This window comes from Acanthopagrus latus, chromosome 8, assembly GCF_904848185.1.
Source record: "Acanthopagrus latus isolate v.2019 chromosome 8, fAcaLat1.1, whole genome shotgun sequence".
NCBI classification, from domain to species: domain Eukaryota; kingdom Metazoa; phylum Chordata; class Actinopteri; order Spariformes; family Sparidae; genus Acanthopagrus; species Acanthopagrus latus.
The window spans coordinates 21,918,035-21,945,028 of NC_051046.1; the positions used below are offsets into that span (position 1 = coordinate 21,918,035).

Sequence of the window (26,994 nt, forward strand, 5' to 3'; positions counted from 1 at the left end):
AAAAAGTGAGCCGTTTGCCACATGGTGCCCATTAGCATTGCAACCAGTCATTCAGTGCAAGTCTCTTTAGAGGCTCAAAGTGGGGCCCGTGGGCAAAAGTTGGCCTGCCATAAGGTTGAAATTGGCATGCCAGGTGTTTCTATGAAAAAGAATATATATTTAAAGCTAAAGCATAGAAGAATTTAGTCAGAAACATTAAAAAAATGTACTAAATTTATCAAAGGAACGTGAATTATCACGTTGAAGAGGTATCTACTGTAGTAGATGTTGCCATGTTGGCAACAGGCCTGGCCTGTTCTAGTCTAAAGCTCCTGTGCTAGTGGTGTAAGCACCTACACTGCCATGTTTGAAATGTTATACTGTAGGTGTTTGCCTTTGGGTCCCTGCCTTCAAGAGTTTCCCCCTGTATGTGTGTGCAATACAGTATATACCAGTACATTAGTGTGCGTGTGTGAATGTGCGCACGCCCACATTTGTGTATTCACATCGTTCAAGGTGAGAGAGAGAAAAGAAATTGAAAACATGTTTCAAAGGAAATTGCTGAGACAGCAAAAAGCGATGACCATTTTATATGTTCTTGTCGCTTCTGAAGCGTTCAGCCATTAAGTTGCCATTTTCCTCAACAGCTCCTGTCAGGAGTGTTTACTGTTTGCTCTCTAGTCAATGTGACACCCATGACTCTCTACCCATCATAACAAATTCAACAAGGCATGTGCACAAACGTGACAAAAAGGCCTCCGGAGCAGCCAATGAGAGGCTGGCTCTCCGGCATGCCCTGGCAAAGAACAACACTCTGAGATGTGTTATGTGTCGAGGAGGGGTAGGGGTCAGCAGGGAGAGAAACAGAGAGAGAAAATGGTTAAGTGAAGAGAAAATCCAGCCTTTCCTTTTTCCTGCTCATCAGAGTGTTGAAGTGAAGCATGAGGGCCTCTGCAGCCATCTTCTCCTCGCTGTCCTCTCATGATTTAAGCCTTATCTGACTCCCCGTGTCCTCTGGAGTATGGCCCATCCATTGCCGCAGGCCGACAGGCCTTCTAATGGCTTGTCAGGCATGGCTGGACTAGAGAGGAAGCTGGGCCAAGAGGGCTGAAGGAGATGATGCCTCATAGCTGACAGTTTTTCAACTTTTTGATTGAAAATCCACAAAGCCTGCTGATCCCATTGTTTTTGGAAAAAGAAATGGACTGGCAGATAGTTACAGGCCCTACAGATTTCTTTCATGGTGTGCCATCTTGGGTAACTAACTTGGCAAGGGTCTCCAGGGGCAGATGTGTTAGGCTGCAGGACGGCGCAGTCAGTATGGTGTCTGTACTTCAGAGAGCAGCATTTGTAATGTTGGTGAGGGCTTGTGTAAAATTGTACCTTTGTTCCGTGGTGACCATTGGAACAAGTCATACAGTAAATATTTGCAGCTCTCAAACCAAAGAAGCAGAGCTCTTTACAACAACCATTTTTCTGACATTGAAAATATTAAAATAATTTAGAATACAATGAATTTATGTAGAGAATAACATTTTTAAGGAAAATAAGTGACCCAATCATAAACATCATAATTTTTGAATCGATCTACATTTGCGAGTTGCACAGTGAATGTTCATCACCAGGCTTTTCCACATTTTTTTGGTCAGTAACATGTTAAGGCACCCTCTTGATTCTTCTCTGTTTTAACTGTTGTAACATCCAAAGCTGTAGTGTTCGATGACCTAAGTGGAGGCTAGGAGAACAGAGGGAGACACAGCTGGACCAAGTATTAAAGTGCTAAATCATTCAGAGCCCTAATAGATTTTAAGATTGACTTTAAAGAGACAGGGAGCTGGTGTAGGGCTGATGAAAAGGGTGTGATCATGTGCTCTCTTTGACTTGTTCTGATCGAGGCTCAGACAGCCCTTTTTTTACATGCTGAATCTATTTAGTTTCATGGGTAATCCAGTTAAAAAAAGCAGTGCAATGGCCCCAAAACTGAGCAGCCGAAAGAATGAATCACTTTCTGTTTTACTACTGATTGAACCTGTTTGGCAGGAAGTTTTAGGCCTCTTAAAATGATGGTTTTCTTTACCAGCAAGTGCAGCTAATGTTGGTAATATAGCAATGTCAAAGTCACAGCTTTACAGTCTGTTCCAGTTACGACACCCTCTATCTTGAGACCTTTGTGATATTAGAGACTCTGAAGCCATTTCTATTTAAAGCACTAAAGCAGCGGGGTGTACTTGAACAGCTAGAGCCAAAAGATTTATCACTTCACGCTCATTTGTAAGATATTAATACAAGTAGTAGTAGTAGAAGGCTGCAGGTATATGTTTTGTACTTTCATCATCCTGCCTGTTTCTGTATTGTAGACTTAGAGGTGTACTATGTAGTTTTGGGGAAGACATTTTAATCAGAAGAGAAAAGGACAACACAAATTTATTCTGTTTTTCTTTGTTTATATGTGGCGGACCCTGCCACCTTTTCTAGCTTCAAACAGTGTTCCGGGGAGCTTGTTTTCCTGTGAGAACAGCTTTTTTATTCAGTTATGTAAAAAAAAAATGTCTATGTATTATTACCTCATTAATATTGTAAATATTAAAATCCTGAGTTTGAATTCTCCAAAACTACATAGTGCTACTTTCAATTAACAAAAAAGTATCAGGTCCAAAGGTTTTAAGTGATTTGGCCAGAAAAAAAGATAAAAAAAAATAAAAAAAACAAACATATGATAGAGTCTGAAGAGTGAAATCCTTCTTCTTGCGGCAAAGAGGCAAAGACAGGCTCGCTGTGGGTAGCTCTTGCACCGAAGAGGAAAATAAGGGGCTGTGTGGGTTGTCAGGCACTTTGAGAAAACACCCGGCAAAACAACTAGCTGTTTTTCACTCACAGACCGTAAAACGGCACATTTTTCTGAAAATATATATCCATATATGGCTCGCTGTTTCCTGACGCACAACTTTAAGCTGACAATAGTCATTATGGCAGCATGTCATTTAGTCGCTCCACAGACGACATAAAAGGAAGCGGAGACGCGAAGCTGTCATCATGGCTTCAATCATGTTCACTTGGGAGGTTTCCTGTCATACAAGTCTGCTCTGTATTGTGATGGCGCTCTGTGATCATGGAGTCATATGTGCGAGTGTTGCGACCTGATCTGTTGTCCTCGTGGAGCCATGAGCATTTGTCTCGTTGTCTCTGAGGGGGGAGGCAGCCGCTTTGAGTGATGAGAGGCGGCGTGAGTTATTCCTCGGGGCGAGTCCAGCCTACAACCGCCGCATGCATGAACATTAGTTGTGTGCAGAGCTGAAAATGATCACGGTGAAGATAAATACAGTCCCCCTCCGCTCCCTCATGTTAGGGCTCGAGATCTATCAGGTGCTGAAAACGCGGCGGCGAACTCCCCAAACGGAAACGTGTGCTGTAGATGGGAGAGCAGGACTGTAACATCAGTGCCGTGTGATAAGACAGAAACAAGGCGCACGAGCACGACAAAGGAGCCTTCGCCTTGTTGCAGCCTTTCCACTTGTTTGAGTACATTAAAAGTCATCCTTCAGTTCAAACTAAGGAGTCCAGCTCGTCGCGTGACTGACGGGCCACAATTGGCCAGCGCCACGCTTTATCAACCCGGCTCTCCACTCCAGCTGCAGTCATTTGACATTTAACGTCGGAAACGGGTGAAATGGGGCCTGCTTATCTGATCGTGGCACACAGTCAATTATATTACAGTTCCATATCTGCTGCAAATCTCCCATCGCGTCGTTACGGCTTCTGTGTGTGTGTTGTTTTTTTTTCGAGGGTTGAATGGAGACTGAGAGCTTCGCTGTAATCCCGCGTAGGTTCATAACTCATGTCACCAGGACTTCAAACGTTAACTCTCTGCATGTAAGTCACGGGGAGGAGGGAACGCAGAGGACGGATGGTATCTCCGTTTAACAGTTATTTGTTGCAGAACAGAAGAATCATGCTCCACAATTAACTGTATGTGAAAATAAACCCACAAAATAAAAGCCTTTCTCTCAGGATTTTAGCAAGATGAAAGAAATCACTGTGTAAAAAGGGACATTGCGCTAAAGCGTGCTGTATTTAAATTGGGTCATATCACATTGTCAATTTGAAAAGACTTTGTTTGTGTACCACTCATGGGTTTCTTCTTGCCTGCTTTTGTCTGTGTAATGTCAGCTTTAGGGCTTACAAGGATCCATTTCTTCCACTCATCAAACCAAATTGTCCCTGGGCAGTACAAAATCCTTAAAGGGATTAGACGAATACATATTCTCCAATAGACTCTTTAAATATTCAGCATTCAGAGTCATTCATTCAAGTGGAGCACACCTCCTGCCTGTGTTCGAGCGAGCGCAGGAACTTCTCTCGCCGAGAGACTCGTAGAGGGAGCCGAGGCGGCGAGAGGGGAAACAATGGTGCCCAGTCAGTAATTGAATAAGCACATGTTGGGTTAACGCTGACGCTGGAGTCAAAGCCCTTGGCGTCCGAACTGTGAGGAAAGCTCTTATTAAGAGATTTGGTGTAACCTTTGCATGTGAGTGACCTTTCGAGGACAATCCCAGTGCTCTCGAGTCTGCCATCATGTCTTTAGAGAGATGCTTTAAAGGTGCAGCACGCAACAATTTTGGTTTGAAACATTAAAAAAATGAACAGAATGTCAACAGAATGTAGAGATGTCAGTTTTGAAACTATGTGGAAGATGCCTTTGTATTGTGTTGGAGAGATGTATATTGAAGTTAGCATGCTAATCAGTTAGCCCCCATGCAAGAGTTTGTCAAGAGGTGATAGTCCAATTGTAAACAACAGCAACACTCCCCTGGTGGCCCGACCGCTAGCTGCATGGTTAACCAAGCTCACTAGCTAATGGCAGCCACAGTTAGCAGCAGTTAGCAGCTACTCTAGTGATATGCTGCCCCCTGTTTGTCTGTAAAAATTCGACAGGTGTCCAATTCTTACATAGGTTGAACTTTTCATGATCCATAATTTCCTGTATGCCTGTGTACAAACATTACCCCCCTTTCCTTTCCCTGCTTCCAGTCCTTAGTGTGTATGTTTAGAGCCGAGCCCAGCAGCCCATACAGTGTCCATAACTGGTGCCAGCCTACAGTGTGTTCTAATTAGGTCTTTTCAAGACTTGTCTTCAAAAACGTGGTACAAAAACCTGTCATTAAACTGTTTACTCAAGTTGACCTTTGCAGCGCTGATATTCTCCAGTTGCCTTTGTGCCTGATTAAAGCATTTACGGCCATGTGTTCCTCTGTCTTGAGCTACTCCCAGGCAATGAGTTTATGGCATTCAAATGTAACATAGCTGGCAACGGAGTGGGTGTGCGGTGTGACCACAGTTTATGTGGAAAAAACGTGCTTTTTTACGAGGCTGTTTCCTGCACAGCGTCGGTTAATAAGGCTCATTTTCAGTGAGAGATAGTGAAACACAATTGGAGCTCGTGATTTAGTTGAGGAAGGAATGTTTTTTTAATGTGATCTCACAGTGTTTTTGTTTGTTTCGGGTTTTTTTTATTCCATAGCATGAGGCAATGGATCGTCTGTCCTGAGCACTTGGCCGGTCTTTCTTTGTTAGTTGACCAATAAATGTTTGGACAATTGAAGAGGTGAAATGGGCCTGAACACAAGCTCTAACCATGGGAAAAAACAAGACCTGTTTGGCCCTATAAATCAATGTAAACATCTGCACTATGATTTTCCTCTGATGGGCGGCTTTGTTTAATCACGGCGGTCCATTGTTCTTTTTGTTTGACAGTCCTGCCCACATAATGCTACACTCCTCGTCCACATTCGTAACCAGAAGCAGAACGTGTCAGCGAGTTCTTTTCACACAGGAGAGAAGATGCTGTTAGCACACAGGTACTGTAGGAGCCTCAGCACCCGAGGGCCTGACGCTCACGACTAGAGCACCCTTTGAAAACATGACAGAGGGATCTGATGCTTTGAAAGTGTAAACCCCATAAAGAGGGTTTATCTTGGTGATGTCATGTTGGCGCTGTAGGACCACACAGAGGCTCAGATGTGTCTTGAGAGAAACTTGAGGCGTTCCTCCGACGATCGCCTTTGTTCACGCCCATCGCGCGACAACGCAGCCACCGGAAAATTATTTCCAAATCTGGGACGAGACCCAGCTGGCCCTCAGTGAATGTCAAGCTCACGCACTTTATCTTTTCACACTCCCCGTTTTCTGTTCACACTTTGGCTATTAGCGCAAGGTCACTGCTTTCAGCACGTGTGCTTGTGTGTGTCTGGAGGGTGACGGAGCTGACAGAGTTTACCTGCGCCGAGAGCTCAGGTGTCGGGGAGCTGGTGGGGCCGGCAAGGCCTGACCTTAGCAATGGGGAGGGTGGTCCCTCCGAACATATGCATGTGTGCAGCTACGTTTACATGCTGAGGTGTCTGGGCGTGTGTGTGTGTGTGTGTGCGTGTGTGAGCTATAGACCCTGCATACCAAATATGACATCCATACATACCCTCGCTGTGTATTAGATGAGGTAAAAGGAAACACAACCCAGCCAATACATTCTTACCTGGGGCTCCACAGATGCTCCTCCATGCTCTAATGGCTCCTGTCACCGTGTGATGGATTGGGCCTGGTGGGCTCTGCTAGTGCCCCCTGCCCTCACCCACCTGCCTCTCACATGGGGATACTGGAGATGGGCAGTCAGAGGCATGTGCGATGGAAACACATTTGTAGACAAAGGGTATAGCGCATAAAGATTCCATGTTGTCAGACAATTTATTCAAAACAGACTTGGCTTTCTTTCTGGAAATGAAATGAAAATACAACTTTTACGTATGTATTGAGAAAAAATGTATTGACTGTAAAATAACACATTTGACACCCCAGTTATTAAAGGTAAGCTGAAATCAGCTTCAGATTTAGCATAAAGACATGCTAGTGATATTCACCTGCTCACTGTATACCACACTACACTGCTAATGAGATAGCTGCTGTTTCGTGACTCATCCTGAAGACACAGAGCAGCAGAGTAAAAGCAAATGGTATTCCGAGCACAGATGATTGAACAGGTTTCTAAAAGTCTTCGCTTCGGGGTAATACGAGGCAAGGAGCAGCCGATATTGATAGAAAGTGACTCGAGCTGGGTTTTTGCTTCAGCCCACCGTCCATCAGGCATAAGTGAAGCTGACAGGCAGTGTGCCAGCGACAGCCAGCGCCGTGACCCTGGCTCTGCTTAATGTGGAAAGATGGAAGCCGGTAGAAAAGAATGAAAATCCCCCTAAAACAAAAAAAAAAAAAAGCCTGGTGGAGGGCATGAGAGGCGAATGTGAAAAACAAGCAAGAAAATATTTCACATCGTCCCTTCGCCTTTCGCTCCCTCCGCTGAAAAGGATCGCACGCCCTGTTCTTTTTATAGCCGGCGTGTCTGTGAATCGATAGTGGCATGTTATGTAAGACCTCAGTCGTGGAAGGGGAATGTCCCACAGCACCAGCGTCCCCGCAATGCATGCATCCGGTCGTCTTTATGGAGCCGTATGGATTCGCCGGCTTGCCTGTTTTCTGTAAATCGTTTGGCTCTTACAAGGGATAATTGATTCGCCCAGAAGTGTTACCGCAAATGGCAGACTCACAATTAAGGAAGTCGACAAGTTTTAATGAACATAAACATGCCGTCAGTGTGTTAATTCACTTTTTTTTTTCGTCCACTGGACAGTCCTGAGACCAGCTCTTCCAGCTCATTCTAAGGTCAATTGATATTTTACATTTAAAGTTCTGCAAATTATAGCTTAGACCTTCAACACAAGTGAAATATAGTGTGGGCCTTTGTTTCGCTCGCTGACCATAGCTCCTATTTACGGCTCCTTTTTTATGGTCTCAGCAAATAAACTGGCATGTAAAATCAGTCGGCCAGAACTGCATTACTTGAGACTTCCAGCTACAGTACCGGTAAAAAAGAAATTTTTTAGAAAAGAAGAGAAGACTGGTGAAGGCCTTTGTTAGGCCTCATGTGGATGTGAGGTGTAGTTTCAGATCGAGTCTAAGCATTTTTTCCTGTTTCTCAACGTCGCTTTGTTACTCTAATTACACTCAAAGGGGTATGTCATCCAAAACAATACTGCTCTGATTATGCACATAATTTGACACAAAGCGGAAAAAAGCCACAGTTGTTCACAAAGTCAATTAGTTTTGAGACGTTTCGTTGAGTTATCGTTTGGTGGGGCTGAACAAAAGGATGACTATAAAAACAGGAATAGCTCAAAGAGCCTTGTGACAGGTTTACTGCACACCCGGGAGTTTTTCCTGTTGGTTGTTTGTGTGCTTTGTGCAGCTAATACGGCCTGTAGGAATCCTAATCAAAACAAGCATAACCAGATATCCAATAAACTCCAAACTGCTGCCAGAACCTCTCAGACGGATAAGAGAAATGAAATCATTCAGATGCAGAATGGGCAGACGGCCTATTTCAACAAGCAAGGGAAAGAGAAACAAATGTGGGGATATCTGCAAAAAAAACACCGCTGCCTCATCTCATCATGTCCTGTAATATCCACAGTGGCTCCTGAAGGCAGAGTGTCTAGGTTCTATCACCTGAATAGGTTCGGGCCCGGCAGAAATTCCCCCGTGTGTGTTCCTCTACAAAAGGACTGCTGCATAGGTCCTATCATCACCGTGGGCGCTCCCATCTCCCCCAGAGCTGAGGAGAAACAGAGCATGTGCGATGGAGACAGAGCAACGCTGCGCTTAGGTGGAGGCAGGGAGACGTTAACGGACAGGGCAGCCAGGGGACAGCGAGGGGGAGAGGGAAGAGAGTCTGCCGGAGACGTTTTCACCGAGCATTTCGTCTGTTAGATGGCCTGTCGCTCCCTGTGAACCATCCGCCACTGGATGCTCTATTTTAGGACACAGAGTAGAGATGGATTCATACCAAGCTGGTGTTACAGCGATGTAGTAAACACAGGATATGAGTCAGTCATAGAGCTTTCTCTCTGAGCGCAGACCTGCAGTTGCACCCGCTGCTCAATTTCACAAACGTATTTGTACAGTAACGTTTTAGACACTTATTCTGTATTTAACTGTAGCGTGTTCAGAGCTCAGAGCTGGAAGTGCTGCTCAGCCTGAGATGATATCAGCTGTCTTGGGCTCAATGTGCAGTTATGATTCAGAGGCTTTACCACACAACAAAAAGACGATTTGTGATACTGTTAGTGCTGACGTTATTGATCATGTGGCCCATCTGTAGACGATATGTAGACGCAGGGTGTACAGATGTGTTCTCCAGGAAGACACAAGTGTTCAGGACAAGATTTAGGATCACAACTTGCAGCTTCTGTGCCACAAGTTTTTATGAGTCTGTACATAATATATTATAGAGCCCAACCCATATACCATAGATCTGTATCTGCATGTACTGTTACAATATGTTGTCTGTTATGTGCAGATTTGAAAATGTTCTGCATCACCAACAGGATGTAAAGGAATAAGTCAGTGTGTTGTGTTGTGGAGATCTACTTGAGTTAGCATGCTAACCAGCTAGGCCCAGCCCATCCTGTACCGAAACCCCTGTATCACAGTCTAGACTGCTAGATGCACAGCTAACTGAACTAACAAGCTGTTGGCAGCGAGAGTTGGCAGCAGCTAGCGGTGACTAAGCCCTCTAGGTTTTAAGAGTCTGAATTGAAATGGAAGCATATTCTTACATACTGCACATTTAATCATGCAACTGTAAAATATCCTGCCTCCAGTACATATTCTGTCAGTGTTTGATGACCAAATTTGAGGGATCACTGCAAAAAATGTCTTTACATATCATGTATAAATACACAGAAACATATCTTGTCGATACGCATGGACCCAAATTCATTTTCACAAATATTCCTGTGAAATATGTTTTGTAAATGCAAGAAAAAAAAAACTGGTGAAAAGAGGAATTTTGAAAAGGATTTAAAAGCCGTTGAAACAGCGACTGGTACAACTGCAGGAAGATAAAGGCTAATATAAAGTTGATTGATTTCTTCTGCTCTGAAACCAGAGGAAAAGTCCACGTAGCATATGTGATGGTGATGTTTAAAGGGACATTTGCTCTCAGACGGGAAGGAGAATGTGTCATTACATCTTCCACAGTGGTCACATGAGGACTGTGAGTGCAGATATTGGACCTGTCGATCAATTCAAAATGTCAATGTAATCCATCTTAAACCACAGTAAATGCAGTCGTTATATGAGAGTAATAATAACGGTGTAGGGAAGGAGTGGGAGTGTGTGTGTGTGTGTGTCTTTTTTTTAATGGTTATTTCATCAACTAAATCCAGACATGATCCGATGATCAAGAGTTCGTCTCTCCTGCGAGGTGAACCAAAGAAGACATTTTGCATTCTGAGTTCTTCTGAACTACTTCAAGACTCTCCCACTCCACCTCTTTTCGCAGTGCTTTCTTACTCGTCTAATTCCTCAGCCTAACTAAAGTGTCATCTTCAGTCCGATGTTACACTCACAGATTACACGCTCTTTCATATGTCAGAGCATGAAAGAGAAGTGAGGAGCGAGTGGCCCGGGGAGCCGTCGTGCATCGGGATGAATTTCAAAATCTTTGTGAACAAACAAATTCATCCCATTGCTGCTGCTGCTGCTGCTGCTGCTGCTGCTGCTGCTGCTGCTGCTGCTGCTGCAAGCCCCTCAAAGACTGAGAGCTGCTCCTCAGATGTTTTCCCAACGCATTGCTGCTCTTACACTGCTACCTAATTGCTTTCCAGTCTCTCTTGTTTAGCTGCTGAGTTGCAGTTTTTGTCCTTAAACGTTAAGTCGACCGTGCGGACTAAATGGACCCTGGCCCACACCCAGTTGTAATTTCTCTTCTGTGACACATTGGAATGATTATCGCAGCGGTAAAAGCGAAAGCCACACGGGACAATCTGCCTGGTTGTAAACATCGATGTAAATAGTGGAAAGAATCCTCCCCTGCAGAAGGATCTATAAAAGGAAATTTAAGCATTGAGAGACTCACATCGATGAAATCCTGTGTGATTAGGCCTTTGTTTTGTGAGTAAACTCAGCCCGAGTAACTGTAGCTCGCTGGCTCTGAAACGCTAGAAAAAGTTCTGGCGTTGCGTCTCAGCATCGTGTCTCAGGCGGACTGAGTGCTGAACCAAGTGGAGACACGCAGGTGCTTGATTTCTGTGCCGGCACATGTGGGAATTCTTCTCTCAATCCCCAGATTCATTGGTAATCTGGGAGCATATCAGTGCAGAATTGAGTTATCATGCCCTTGTGGGAGTTCAAGCCCGCACGGAGACATGTCGAGGCTCGGAGACCTACAGAAAGACGTCTGGCATGCCCAACGTTAACAGTCTCCGGGCTCTCTGTTTGATCTCTCGGGTCTCTGTCTCTCCGTCTTTTCATCGGTTCTTGTTTTCTTCCCTGCCATTCCCTCTTCGGTGCTCTAAATATTTCTGTCTTTGTGGCCATTCTTGATTTACAGTCTCTGCTGAAAACTACAAATTAAAGTAATTTCAAGGTCCTCCAGTGAGTTTTATAATTCCATGATGATTTTATGAGTCTGATCTATGGCACCATGACCTCAGAAATTGAACAGTGCTGTGTCGGTGTCCTGAGTTCACTCTACCTGGTGATTTTCTCTGTGAGCGCCATGATTTTATTCTGTGAAATTGTACTCTCTTTTATTTCTCATGAAATAAATAATCACTGGCCGATGATTCCTTATTATTACTCGTGTATATTGCACTTGTGTTTTTACAGTGTTTATCTTTACTGAGTACCCACGCTAGCTGCATCTGGTCGGTCCACCACCTTGGTCACCACTGAAATATCTCAAGCACTGTTAGATGAATTCCCATCAGTCGTAGCAACTTTGGCAGCCTTAAGTTTTCACCTAGCTAAAATTTAAGCTTGTCTATTGCTTTGATTTATGACAAAACATCTGAAAACAATGAAGTTCCCATCAGCCTCAGCTGTACTTCACATGCTAATTAGCAAACTTTAGCATGCTAACGCAGGAGAACGAAAAGAATGTAAACCAAGTGAACAGTAGCCTAGCTGAGAAACATTAAGGATGTTATTATTAGCATGTTAACGTTCAACTGATATGTTAAAAAGAAAGTAGTAAGTACCAAATTGTAACTACAGAAAAAAGTAAGTACAGAAATGTTGCCCGATGTGAGAACAAATACATATACAACTGTTGTATATGTTTGTTGTGCATATTAAAAGCATTGCATTTGTTGAATTAACTAAAATTAAAGCATGGGGAATGTTTCCACATGACTGAATTGCTTTTTTTTAAACATTGAGTAATTCTGTTGGTCCAACTTAATGTGCTCGAGTTAAAAATGAAGTCAGACCAAACCCTTGTATATGCAGTGAGTATACATTATGTTGACCCAACATAAGTACATCCAGTTGGACCAATAGAACTGCTTAACGCTGAAAGAAAGCCATTAAATCATGTGTAAATACTGTTTGTTACCTTTTAAAGCTCAGTTGTCGCTCATTTGGAGCGGTGTTCCTGGCCAGACGCTCCACTGAATTCACGAGCTAGTTGCTAACTGAGCCTGTCTGTCGTTTGGTGCTGAGTAGCTCGTGTACAGGAAGGTTTTACAGCTTTTTGTTGTTGTTGTTGCTGAAAACAGCTGCCTGTTGCATTTGGAAAGGATGCTGTGAAAGTGGTGAGATTGAACCAAAACTGTAAAGTTGTGGGCCGGACGGGAAAACAATGAGCAGAGACTCACTATAAATCTCTGTAAAGCTGAGCGGAGCTGCTAGATTCAGGGGATGGTTGACGTCGAGTTCGTCGTTACGAGGCCAAACGACCCCTTTCACCTTGTGCCATCGTTTTCGATTTCATTTAGTTTAACTTATCTGTGAAAGAGCATTCCGCGTAAAACTTCCACATGGTAAAAAAGCCGGAGCGCTGTCATCCGACGAGAGAGCTCGGGCTGGATCTTGACCTTGACTGCTTCATGGCCGACGCTTGTCTCTGCTCTTCGTCATCATCCCACACCGCAAGTCAACTTTTTATTTATTTATTTTTTTTATATATCTGCTGAGCTCCTCTCGTGCTCCTTACTAGCCAGCATAAACAGAAACAAATGGCATGCTGTCACTGGGATTTGGTGGTCAACCGTAACATGACACACCAGAGAGCTATTTTCAAAATGCGGTTCGGATAAAAAAATAAATTAAAAAAAATGCAATCGGAGCAGTTTTCCTCATCCAGCGTCTGACATCCCTCTGACAGCACATCTGCTTAGCTGTGGACCCAGCTCCGGCTTTGTGTGTCTCGTCCATTCATGTACCGTAGGAGCTTACCGCCTCTGTAACACCCCGCGATACAAAGGCTCTGATCTCCCAAATGCATAGTAATGACTGAGAATCCGCGCACGGACAGGACTAATCTGCTTTGGAGCACAACTGGCAGCATCCCTCAGAAACAGTAAATTTTGGTTTATTTTCTTTTGGTGTATTCTTTTCCGTTTATCACCGAAGTCCTTGAGGGTCCGCGAGCATAAAGCACTTCCCTCAAACCCACATTTCATCCCCCTCTGTAGAGCTTGAATCAGCATCTTGTCACAGCAAATTTGCAGCCGTGGTCGCGCAGGCTAGTTGGCCCCTCGCAGTACAAATAAATATGGGAAACGAAAAGACCAGAAATCAGGAACACTCAGTTTATTTTTCAAACAATTACTGTGGTTTCACCCAATAAATATCTCCTCTGAAATGTTAAGGACTCTGAGTCGACGCTGGTTTTCCATTGTCATTATATTCTTATTGTTCGGTCGGCCTTGCGCTTTTGCCTTTTTCCTGGATTTTTACTTCAGTCAGTACCGACTGCTAATGAAGACGAATTTGGAGTTTCTTCATGTTTCCGGGATTTTTCAGCTAATGTATTGCGATGCGTGACCTCGATGCAGTCGGCAAAGTACAACTTGAAAGCAACAGAAAACAAGATGGCTCTGGTATTTTTTTTCTTCCCGCTGACTCGACTCGAGTTGAACTGTTGCGTGAGCTGAACTTTAAGAGGACAAACTCTCAGGACTTATGGGAAATATTGTGGAGACGTTTTGTTGCTTTTCCATAGCGTACACTTTAACAACTCAGGTTTTAGCCACCGCTAAGAACTTGGCAAACTGCAGGATTTTCCGCTGATTAGCTTGTTTATGTATCTTTGCCTTAGGCGTTCCTTCGTCGTCCTCCTGCTTACCTATAACACACTCCTCCATTTAAAGTCTGCCAGAAGTTCCGATTTCATCGCCTCCAGTGACACCATGAGCTCTCTCCTATCCCGTTAAAAATCTATCGCCGTCTGATTACCGCTGACGACAAAATAAATGCACGATGATTATTGCACGGGGAGAAGGAGACCCTCTCTGACCCCTGAACAAGGATCGCCTGGCTTCAGCATGACAGGGAGACATTTTGTGGCACGATCGGTCCATCTCAAATAAGCGTGTTCAGGGGTGAGACGAGCAGGAATGTCGAATGAAGGTTTCGGGGGAAATGGATCCCGTGTTGGTTCAGTGATTATGGTTAATAAAAGCTGACCATCAGAGCATGAGCTGGCCTGTTTTTACGACGTGTCGGTCGGAAATGTTCCCACTCGGATTTATTTGCTTTCGTCACATTTAAGTTTCACCTTCTTCTTTTTTTTTTTTTTTGCAGTAGGCCTCTGGAACCGGGCAGCGACGCTTAAAGAAGAAAATGTTTTCATATTCAGTTTAGAAACGAATACTGTCAGTGCCTTTCATCGTGTTGTGTGTTGCACTTGGTCTCTCTCCCGCTGCCTCCTTTGCGGCCTCCCTCGCCGCTGGAAGCTGCGTGTCTTCAAGTCTCTTATCTTTAATGTTTCACAGTCAATAAAAGTCTGCTTTTTTATCTCTAACTGACTCCTGCTCATCGCTGGCCTTCTTCCAGAGCTTCTCGCTCTCCCATCTTGTCTGCTCCTTCTCTCCACCAGCCAGATCGACCGGCTGACTCTGTGGGTTTTTCTGATGGGTTCAAACGGGTTGAAAGCTTTGATGATTAGCGGTGCAAGGCAGGTCCACCCTTGCGTTTGACCCCAAGGCCTTTCGCACCATGGGGCCCCACAGCCCAGCAGTTGTCCACTTGACTTAAAGTAAACTATCCACCGCAGCTATGAACGCTCATTTATAGAGGGTTATCTGAAGTGATGACAGGGCTGATGTAGCTTATCGTAGCAACGTGACAAATTGAGGAATGTGAATTTATCGCATGTGCCCTTGAGATGATCCACAGTCTGATTTGAACATCTGTTCATACGGTGGACTGTGAGAAACTGTTTGGAGACAGCTCTTGGGCGTTCGGTAACTCTCTGAGAGAAGCGAGTGCACCTGTCACCTTTCACCTTCACATTTATCAAAACTCAGTGTTACATTCCCGTATTAACAGCTTGGCAGTTTGGTAAAGTTCTAACCCTAACCCTGCCAAGTTTTGGATGAGAACATTGATGCCACTCTCATGTCTGAAGCTAGCTGGGTAGCTTAGCTTAGCACAATGACTGGAAACAGGGAAACCAGATAGCGACGTAAACCATAATAATTAGCTTTAGAAGTGCGGATAAGTAAATTTTGCTTCTTTTGGACAGAGCCAAACTGGCCATTTCACTACCTCCTGTCTTTTCTGCTAAGCTAAGCTAACTGGCTGCTTGCTTTGGCACCATATTTATTAAACTCCCTTCATCAAATGTTTATCATACAGACATTTCCCTGACTGCGAATGTGATCGTCGGGAAGAGGTCCCCCAATTTATTTCTGTTATTCTGCCATGAAAATGGACAAAACCACAAAATGCAGCAGCTTACACATTCTGTGTGTGAGGACAAACTGTCAGGCATAAGCTCAATCACATTTTGAAAACATGAGCCAGCTGGTGGTAATCCATAACAGGTTGTTAGTGTTCCTGTGAAATACTCGGCTTCTTATCTTGTCTTACCTGCTTACTATCGGGTACTTTATTGTCTCTAAGGAGGGCATCACAGCAGCTGCAGCTGATAAGAAAGACAAAAGATAGGTGGTGAATTTGTGGTTCATCAGCCATGAGGTTGATTAGTTGATGCTGCAGCCGAGGAACAAGGACACAGGTAGAGAAAATGTCCATCCATCAAACCCGTACAAAGATTTCTGCAGACTTTTTTATGGGGATCTGGTATTCCTCCCAAAATTGAGCATTTTCTGCTTGCGTGTGTGTGTATGCGTGCATGCTTGTGTGTGTGCGTGCGTGTGTGTGTGTGTGTGTGTGTGTGTGTGTGCCTGGAGGCTTTGAACGTGGCTTAGCTCTCAGATTGGTACCCTGAGCTCATTTTCACTTTCATTACGAGTCCATCAATGTGAAGCAGGATCTTGATGAAAGGCCCTCTGCAGACAATTGATCTCAGTAATGATGAAGAGGAGGCGATAGGTCGGACACGCCACTTCTTCTTTCGCAGGATTTTTCTCCCCGGCGCTCGCTGTACTGTGAGCCAGTCACGGCGTCGCAGTTTGATGGGCTAGTTAGATGTGTCATGTGATGGATTGTTCTTAAAAACACTCTTGAAAAATGGTGTGGTGCGCGTCAGCCAATTATGCAGAAGAGGCTGTGTGTGTACCAGGGGGAATAGGGTTCCTTCTCCAAGCTAATTAATTACATTTCTCTCCGAGCTCTTTTTACTTTATTTTGCCTCTTTTCACAACACCAAAGTGGACGTTTAGAAAAACAGAACTTTTAAGATCGAGTTTTCTCCTCAGTCAATTCAACCAAATCAAAGTGTAGTGGAGTAAAGAGACAGGCACAGGCACAAATGGGGATTCAGTAATTGGCCTGCTTTGCATTTCATCTCCAAGGATATTTTATTCACACGCTTGCCTTATAAAGGGCTAAATTGTTTCAATTCTGAACTGATTGCGCTTGAAACACAAAAGGGAAGAAAAAAAGCGCTGCCCTCATGCCTCCTACAGGGCTGTGCTAAACCACTTATTTCAACCTAAACTGGATTATAGACAAAAGACACAAAGCTGGAATGCCTTGGTTTTCCTGCATAATAGCAGCCACAGCACCCGGGGAGCCGTTGCCCGGCTGGTAATTGAACTTATGTTTTTGAATGGTAGACATATTAACCGCAGGCATATTGGGGAGGATGCATATGTTTGTTTAAGAGGTAATCGACTTCAGGCTCATGCCCCCCCCCCCCAACAGTAATGTGTCCTCCAGAACATCTCCGGAGCGCTTCCTGTTTGCTTCTTCCTTATACACTTCTTTGCTTTCTCATTTATTTTTCTTAGAAAGTCAGCGCAGTTGGCAAAGTAGGCCAAGAGGAGGAGCAGCGGGGTTACGAATGTGTGCTGAAGTGCAATCAAAGGATTGTTTTGTGTTCTCAATGCTGCCCAAAGACTTTACTCTGAAAGACAGAGAAATGGAAATCTCAGTGTGCAAGTGAAGCACAAGACTGTAAATGAAGCTTCTCGGGATAGACACATGGTTAAGGTGGTGGTGTCTGAGTGTGTGCTGCGTCTGGGAATCAGCCAGGATGACATATCTGTTTGTATCAGAGCCAGGTATGAGTATGCATTGGGGTGGCTGGCATCGGCACTTTAAGGGCTTCAGAGGTGTGTGCACAAAAACATGAAACACTTGTACCTAACCGTTGCCCTAACGGTTAGGTCTCATCACAGCAGGAGAAAGAGAATCAAAGGCTCTGCAAAAGTCAGCCATAAACAGCACAGAAGTTTGCTCTGAGGTGATCTGGGTGTTTTCTGGCACAGTATTCCATCCGTAAAACACTCAATTTTTGCTCCAAATATAGAAGATGCCTTTCTTCTAGTATCTCCTCATGAGTAAACTCTCAGCTGGTGTCTCATAAACTCCTTCCTGAGCCAGAGAGACCACTTCAGAGCCTTGTGAATCCGAGGCTGGATCTCCCTGAAGCACTGATTGAGATGTATTAACACTGCTCAGCAAGTCGGAAAAAGTTGGCACGTAGTAGCCCTCACAGACCCCTTCAGTCCACTTCATTTCTCTGTAGAGTTTCTGCTCACCTGCTTAGATTAAAGAACAGCCACGGGATCTCTGCTTCTCCGCTACAGTGATTTTTTTAAGGGATTTACTCTAAGTGCACGATGAAAGGTGGTGTGTGAGACTCGAAGAGGATGATCTCATTCCACCCATCCATCCATCCATCCATCCATCCATCAGAAGAGTTCATGTAAAGTTCAGATGACAGATTTTGAGTTTGAACTGTTGGAGGGAATATTACTTGTGAGGGACTGTCAGTGGCTGCTTTTTCTGTAATGCTTATTTTTTATATTTTTTATGTACTGTTTGTTGGAAAAGTATCATCAGACTCCAAAGCACTTCAGAAATGCGTGCATGTTTTTGACCAAATGCCTGGTCATCGGTACTTTTACAAAATAGTAACACTGTGAAATTTTTCATAAATAATAATCACCAATGTGGATATAATCAGAGCGGGTAAAGGCCAGTAGAAAAGTTTGGTAAGTTTAGAAAATTGCATAATTTACCTGTTAGGCAGCCTTTAAAACCAGGAAAAGACAACAACGATGCAATATTACAATATTACAATGTCCAAAGTGTCAGACGGTATATAGTTTCATATCACAATAGTAATATACTTTGTATCATATACTGCACATTGCCCAGGCCTAGTATGTACAATAAACACTATGAAGGTACATACAACAGGCAGTTAGCTTAGCTTAGCACGCAAGAGTGGCAGCGAGGGAAACGGCTAGTTTGGCTCCCTCCAAAAACAACACAAGCTACTTACCAGCTCATTCAAAGCTCACAAATATATTGTTCCTTGTTTGTTTAATCCACACTAAAAGAATACAGCATGTCACACTGTGGTTTTACAGTGTGTTATATGACAGACTTGTTTTATAATTAACATGACGGGCTGCTAGCTGTAGCTCTATGTTTATCATACAGGCATAAGTGGTATCAAACTTCCCATCTGAGTCTGAGCAGGGAACAAGGTTTTTTCGAAGAAATAATGAACTGTTCTTTTAACCTTTATAAAAGCGTTCTGTCTCATCTGGTTGTTATGGTATTGTTTGCTTCTGTGGTGGATCCCACAATCAGCAGGAACAGTGAGGCTACACTGCTGTCTGTCACTTAAGGCCTAATTAAAATGATGCATGGACATGGTATTAACCTTTGTTCCACAGGAAGCGGGCTTATTTACGTTGTTTTTTTTTTTTACTGGACCATTTGAACATAATTCTTGTTCATGACCCATGTGCAGTCTGTTCTGGCCCCGGCACAGTTGTAGTCACATTTGGTTTTCACAGGACAGAACCCTGTTTTAGTGCCACATTTGGAGCCATGTTATCAGTCGTATCTGTATGAAACAACAGATGGTAGTACTTTTCCTTTTTTAGTTAGTTTCAATAAGATTGCGATAATGATGATTGTCTGGCAGTGACTCCTGTGTTTGATATCTAGCTGCCTGGCTGTGGTCGTTTTTATGTTCGAGCAATCATTGACACAGTGGGTCTCCAGCTAAACTAGGTTCATTATGGCTGGATGGTTGATGTGGTCAATCCATTAAGCCCCTGCACAGCACCTTGACATTATAGTCATAATTTAATGTTATTTAACAGCATCTGATACTATTTCTCATAATTCTAGCCGTCTTTATATTCATACTATATACCATATAAAATAGCTTACTGTGTCCTGCCTACATATGATTCACGAGAAGCTGACTGTATCACCTTTGGCAGTTGCCCGAACTAATGAGAAATGGTGATATGGATTGACACGTTGACCTTTTGTTGCCGAGCGACTGAATAACTTCTTCAGCAGTGGCATATCTTCATGAAATACCGAAGCACTACGGGTTGTTGTCAGCTCTTCCCCACGGCTTTTGACAGAGCTGACCTTATGGATGTTGTTTCTTCATGTAATTTTCTGTTTGGAAAAAAAAAACAAAAAAACCCTGCTTTGAATATTGTATACCAATATTCAGCCACACTTGCCGTTCCACTGACCACTCAAGATTGTGCGGCTTAACAGGTTGCAGCTCATTGCGTTGCATTTCAGACATTCCTGTTGCGTTCAGTCCTTTGCAGAATTGCAATTTGTTGATTGATTGTGCGTCATTTTCATGATGTTGACTCCTGTCTCATTTACTGTGTGGAGGGTTTGGCTGTAGCTCTTTGCATTAGTGGTGATGATGAGCAGACAACAAAGCGTTTCCCCCTTGTAGTCAGACGTCCCCAGAGGTTACTGAAGCCTCTCTTCACGGATGAGATCTGTAGATGACAATGGGCAGACGAGGGAATCAATAGTATGCCCCGAAATCAGTGGTGTGTTCACATTTATGATCACAGATGAAACATGCTCATGCCCTCTGGCATGCTGGGGAAGGAGAGAGATCACAGTCACTGAGGCAAAGGTACTGTGAGGTTAGCCTGTGTTGCCTTGGGTTTAAGTTTAAATACTGAAAAGGATTCCATCTCGGCCCTGGAGTTTAAGAGTCAGACTGCTGAGAGAAATGCACCAAGCCACTGGTGCGTAGTTATTTTATCGATTATCTATGTTGGGGTTTTTTTACATTATTTTATATTCTTCAGGAGTAGTACAAGTCCATTTCAAGTTAAAACCACAGGAAACAAGTGGACATAGCTGTGCTGAATCTAGTGAAATATCTAAATGCGGTTGTTTCAGTGGGATTTCCAACATGAACACGATAAGATGGGTCAGTTGGTCCTAACACTGGAACATGCTTGCAGGGAAATACGTCCAGTCATTTTTCAAAGCTCTGCCAGCAAAGTATTAAACAACCAAACACACTATAAATATTTCATAAGCGGTTCCCCACAGCATTCGGGAGAGTGTTTAATAATAAGTCTGGATTTTGATGAATGGAGTTCATATAGTTGTGTTTGTTTTGAAATGTCTGTGGAGGCCGTGGAGGAATGAACGGAGCATGAATAGAAAGCTATGATGTAAGGTCACCTTCATTTATAAACAATGAAGGGATTGACTCAGTGTGAATGATCTGGCTTCAATAAAAGTTAGCGTTCCGCCTCTTGGTCGGCTGAGAAAGTGGTTTAAAGAGTCGAGAAAAAAAAAAGATACAGATGGCAGTGAGCCGATCTGCGTAAACAAAACTTTTTCATGAAACGCATAAAAACTTCTCTACAAAGTCAACACTTTGTAAATTGTCATTCAAACTAATTTTGCTCCAGATGGCGTTGTGCAGCTGTTCTGTTGTGGCTGTGTAGTAGCCATTTTATTCCAGAGAGGTGAAGTGATGTGAGATCAGGCGCTCCTTTGATCAATCCCTAACCCTGGTCAGGGTGAATATAACGGTCCAAGAGTCATAAATATTACAACCATCCGGAAAACTAGCTTTGCCTTGATGCTCTCATATGTGCAGTATATTTTCTCCAGCAATCTTTCTTTTCCCTTCCAGTGGATTGAGGATTTGATCCCTGTTTCTCTGTTTTCTATGTCTTCCAGAGAAAGAACGTCCACCTGCTGCTGAATGTATTTTTGCTGGCAGCCTGGGGAGCCATCCTGTTGGCCTGCCGCTTCTACTGGATGGGCAACAAACCCCCAAATTTCTCCAACTCTGACAACCCAGCGGCCGACTCGCCCTCGCTCCTCACCAGGGTGCTCACCTTTTTCTACCTGCCTGCCATCAACTTTTGGCTCTTCCTTTGCCCAGACATGCTCAGCTTTGACTGGTCAATGGACGCCCTGCCGCTGATCAGGAGCCTCGCTGATTGGAGGAACTGTCATACGGCCGCCTTCTACCTTGGATTGCTCTTGCTGGCTTGGTTCAGCTTGATGACGCACCACGCGGCGAAGGGCAAGGACACCAACGGCAAAGCGCATCATTACACCAATGGCAAAAATGGCAACACAAATGGACACAGCTACCAATATAACAATCATGAACATGTGAACAATTCCCACACAGATGCTCATATTAATAGTGCACAAAATGGTACCAAAAAGCCCTATGAGAGCAGGACTCCACTGCCCACCACTGAAAATGTTGTGGTGTTCTCTCTTGGCCTGTTGGCTATCCCCTTCCTCCCTGCCACAAACCTGTTTTTCTATGTGGGCTTTGTGATAGCAGAGAGAGTGCTGTACATCCCCAGCATGGGCTTCTGCCTGCTTGTGGCGGTGGGGATGAGGTCCCTCTACGTGCGTCTGCGACGCAGGTCCTCCAGGGCTGTGTTGGTGTACTGCAGCGCTGCCCTGGTTCTGCTATTTGGTGTCAAAACTGTCCTGAGGAACCGGGACTGGCAGAATGAGGAGATGCTCTACAAGTCAGGGATTTATGTCAATCCTGCTAAAGGTAACACCCAACACATGCACCGCATGCACTCTTACATGCACTGAATCCTCTTTCATCCATCATATTTGGTTGTCTGAAGAGTGAGCAAGCTTTTAGGCAAGGTTTAGAACTACTGCCGCCATGAATAATTCAAAGTAAAGCTGCCTCAACATATCTTCTCTCCATCACTCAGCCTTACCACTGAATATACAAGCACTCACAAGTTGAACTGTGTGTCCCAGAAGCAAAATTAAACTGGTGTGGGTTGTAACCAATCAAGGATAAAAGCACATGATTTTGCCTTTGCTCTATCTCTTTAACGCACATGTTTTTTTACCCAGCATGCTATCTGTTTAATGACACCAGATGCCCTGTCTCACTTGGAAGGGCACCATCGCTCGTCTCTGACTGGCACCTTTAACAGCAGATAAAATATTCAGTAGCCTTCACAGTCAAGGTCATCACACGCAGATTCCCATCCAGAGCAAAGTTCTGAGGAGGGAAAGCAGGGCAGGGTACTCGCAAGGCAACAGCGGGACGCGTTGTGTTAGCTAATTTCCCTTTCAGATTCAGCAGCAGAGCTGAGGCATGACAGCTGTTTGTTTTGGCAGGCCATCAGCCGAACAGAGCAGCGGCAATGTCCTCGACTCACATTCATTACGGCTAATATGAGATTTGAACAGGGCCCAGGCTCAAACACAGACACACTCAGCGGATGCTCTGGACTGTGAAAATTCAGAATTCACAACTCTTTGCTGTAAAGAAACGTCATGACGCACTGTTGAAGGCAGCGCTGGGTTGTTTTTCTGCTTTTTTATACAGATTCGTCTTCTAGGATTGCATAGATGTTATGATTTTCAACAACTGAAGCCTGTGAATACATTGCTTAAAGGCACACGCCATATTTTCACACTTCAGACACTTATCTGCAAAAGCAACATGAGCTAAGGCTTTGTATTTCTATTTCATACACCAAGTGGTAAAACAACCTCTTTAAACATACTGTTCTTCAACTTAAACCGGCAACAGACAACTTTTCTGCTTCAGTGTATCATTATGAAGTAAATGTTGTTTGCACAGTGTAATTGATGTAGAATTTCAGAACCATCTGCATTTACTTTGGTTCACTTTAAACCTCGCTATCACTGCAGTTCTGTCTACCACCGAGCAATGCGGTCACAGAGAAAAAGAAAGATAGCAGATGATCCTTTTCTGTTGTAGATTAAGTGACAAGACCTATGATTTGTCCTGTGTTGTTGTTATTTGTGCGTCTGAGGACAACAATAATTATGCCGTTGCCTTTGCAACAACGGCAATAATGCCACTTGTGAACGCTTGGGGAGAAAAGTTGTTTGTTGACACTTCAAGTAAAATGAGACAAAATTATGCCAATTATGATGGTAAAGTTCACCCTCAAATCTATTATAGCAATTATGCAACAATTAGTAAGAAAACAAAAGACTCCACCATAATGTATTCACATGGTTTGGGGCATTACTCTTTTCAAAATAAAAAAAATAACAAAATACCTCCTGTTGCCTGGTTGGACTAATAACTGGAAAACAATCTGTCAGTAGACTTCTATGTAATTAAACTTATTTTACTTCTCCAGCTCGTGGACTGACCTTTGGTAATGGCCTTGAGATGATTTCTAGTCCCTGCTGAGTCAGCCATCCAACTTGAGCTAACATCAGTTTTCTTTCTAGAGATTTGGTCACCTCCCTAACTAAATAAAGGCCACACACCCCTCAGCTCAATCCTGTTGGAACTCAGATATGTGCTGAAAAAATGATTTTTCCAAGTCCAGACTACCAAGTCCAGAAATGTTTTTGTAAGCGAGTACCGCCATGGAAATGGCAAAGTAATATTTTAAGGTTTTTTAGATGAGCAAGGAGAGCTGTCCTACCACCTTGATCACATTCTAAATGTGTAATTGATTATAATTACTCTTCATCCCTGTCTGTATGCGTTATTCAGTTGTCTTTTTCTGAAGAAATTCATTCTGGAATAATAATGATTATCATAAAATAACCTTAAAAACACATCAATCAACCTGGGCTACTGTTTCACATCCAATTATTTTCTTTCTATTCAATCACGCCCCTCTACCTCTTTTTGTTTGACTCTCCACAGTCTCTGCACAAAATGTGCAAAAGCTTTGAGAAACCTTATTTCACCTGTCAATTACTTCACTCTGCCATTCAACACTACTGCCATTAGCTGTGCAATAGCTCTGCGGTGGTCCGCCTTTCATTCACTGTGGTGCGTAGGGCACAAACCTCCCCCGGTGCGTCAGCTCTCTTTACTTTTAATGTCCTCTTGGTATACCAGCTGCAGCAGAGCAGCATTTTCTTTAGAGATTAAAAATCACTGAACCCATGTCAGCGAGTGGCTCAGAATAACAAAAGAGAATGATTACTTGACACAGAAATGGCCTCTCCTGCTGTGCCAATCAAAGAGCTTTCTATGAAAGTTGTATTAAAGTTTCCTCCTTTTTTTCTGTTCGATTAATCTTTTTTTTCTTTTGTGATCTGTCAGCATGGGGCAACCTTGGAAATGTCCTGAAGAGCCAGGGCAAGATGGAGGAGGCTGAACAGGCGTACAGAAATGCCCTGTATTACCGCAGCAACATGGCCGACATGCTGTATAACCTGTGAGTTTGTGTTTTATCGTATTTCTTACGTCATAGTTCACGTTTCCTTCACCCTTAATGCTCATCTTCCCTTTGTGTCGCTAAGTATCCGTCTGTGTCAGAGTGTGTGCCTGTGAGGCTTTTGTGCTCGACTCTCTTCTAAGTGTGTCTCCACTCACGGCTGTTCCAGTGACATACGACTGTGTGCGAACAAATGAACGAGTTCTCCGCTTACGTGCGTGCGTCCATTGATCAGAGCTCCCCTCTCAGAGGAAGTGCCTGTTGTCTTGTATTCCCCCGAGTGCTGTCTGTCTGACAGGATTATTAATGATGCCGTTTGAGCCTGAGGGGGGAAAACGCAAAAACATCCACAGCCAACACTCGCAGTGTGCTCAAATGTCTGCGGTTTTGCTAAGATCTAAATCTCCCTCCTCAGTTTAATCAGCTGCCTGTCTGATCCTGACAGAGGCTTTTTAAGTTTTCGGCATCTCCTCTTTGGAGTTTTTCAAGCCCTAAACTGTCTGCGCTGTCTTTGCTTTTGTCTCTTTCAGTGGTTTGCTGCTGCAGGAGAGCAACAAGTTCTCAGAGGCTCTCCACTACTATAAGCTGGCCATTGGGAGCCGGCCAACTCTGGCTTGTAAGTACAGCTCTTCTTTTTTTTTTCTTTTTTTTTATTGACAATCTCCAGCTCTTGTGGTTGTGGCTGTGCTGTGTCCAGGCAACAGTGAACACAGGCTGTGGTTATGTGAAGGGAGAGTAATGGGTGGCAAAGGGCAGTGGGTATACGACTGAATTCAGCATTCAAGACAGCTGTCTGACTTGGCTTTCAGAGCCGATTCACGTCAACAGATCAGGCAACTGCATGATGTCATTTATTATGAATTCAGGCCTTGACACTCGAGTTTCACTTCATCCTTCCCTCCTTCTATGCACTTCTATGTGTCAGTTTTTTTTAGACCTTGCTCTTCAATCTTCCTCTCCTCCGTTTGCTGGAAGAAAGAAAGATTCCATACATTGTCATCTTCAGCAGGTTCACTCTCCTGATTAGTACAAATAGCTCGCAATCTTACCTGATCATGCAATAAATTAGCTCCCCATTGTTCCTGGCGTCAGTCAATGACAGATAAACAGAGAATCTTAAACGTCCCCTCCTTTTTCTTCCCGGATTAATTATAGACCTAATCAAGATCCCGGTTAGACGTGAAAATTTCCATCCAGCGTGCAATTATTCATTCTGTTCCAGCCGATAACAAGGTTAATTAATTACCTTAAGCAGAAGCCATGTTGAAAGGAGAGCGAGGATGTGACAGTTAAAGCCTTTTTTCAAGGTTACACCATCACTCACTGCCTAATTGGGAGCCAACCCGAGCAAACTGTAGCACAGTTTTATTTGATATGCAGAGCTATCCTGTCTGTGCTGACGTGTCATTGATTTCCGTCACATTTTTCTGCACATAGAAAAAAATTACCCAAGAAGGCTGATGAAGTAGAAAAAAACGAGCTTTTGTCCGTCTGTTTTGTGGGTTTTTTCTTATCTTTTCCGCTCTCGAAAGTGCGAAAGTGAAGCTATTGATCCACAAGTGCAACACCATGCAGGGCAGATAAGACCATGAGGTGTTAAGAATGTGGAATAAGAATAATGTGAGCTTTTGAGATAACACATTCCAAGGACAGAGAGGAGAAGATAACATGTATATTGAGGGACAAACAGGGCTGTTCGATTATCAGACGCTGCCCACCAGTGACTTGATTATACGTCAGCGGCCTATAGAGGAGCCTTCCAGATTGATCTGTTGTATCAGGTTAATGTATTCCAACAGCTACACTTGATAGGGAGTTGTTTAGAGAGGAAGGTCCGCAGAGACTAATTACTCTCGCCTACAAATTGATCATTTGATGCTGTCTCTCTTGCCACTCAAGAAAAAGTTTAGCGGGAGGCCAAAGCATACCTCCCGGGAAGCATGCAACAGTCGAACATACAGTAACGCAAAAATCGTAACTTATCTCTTTAGCACCGTGGATGTCTGTTGCTTCAGGCCGGTGAGAGAAACATGTCAAGGAATCAACCACTAAGGGGAAACGGTCGGCACTTGGACAGCCCCAGCTG

The 26,994-nt window shown here is 43.8% G+C and overlaps 1 protein-coding gene across 1 annotated transcript in view; it reads left to right on the forward strand.

Annotated features, from left to right (window-relative positions):
- tmtc2b (transmembrane O-mannosyltransferase targeting cadherins 2b) overlaps positions 1–26,994 on the forward strand; it is a 102,547-nt gene that overhangs the window by 45,566 nt on the left and 29,987 nt on the right. Inside the window, exons 3-5 of the mRNA XM_037108227.1 lie at positions 21,430–22,276; positions 24,794–24,908; positions 25,439–25,524. Coding sequence (XP_036964122.1) covers positions 21,430–22,276; positions 24,794–24,908; positions 25,439–25,524 — 1,048 coding nt within the window. The remainder of the gene's footprint in view (positions 1–21,429; positions 22,277–24,793; positions 24,909–25,438; positions 25,525–26,994) is intronic.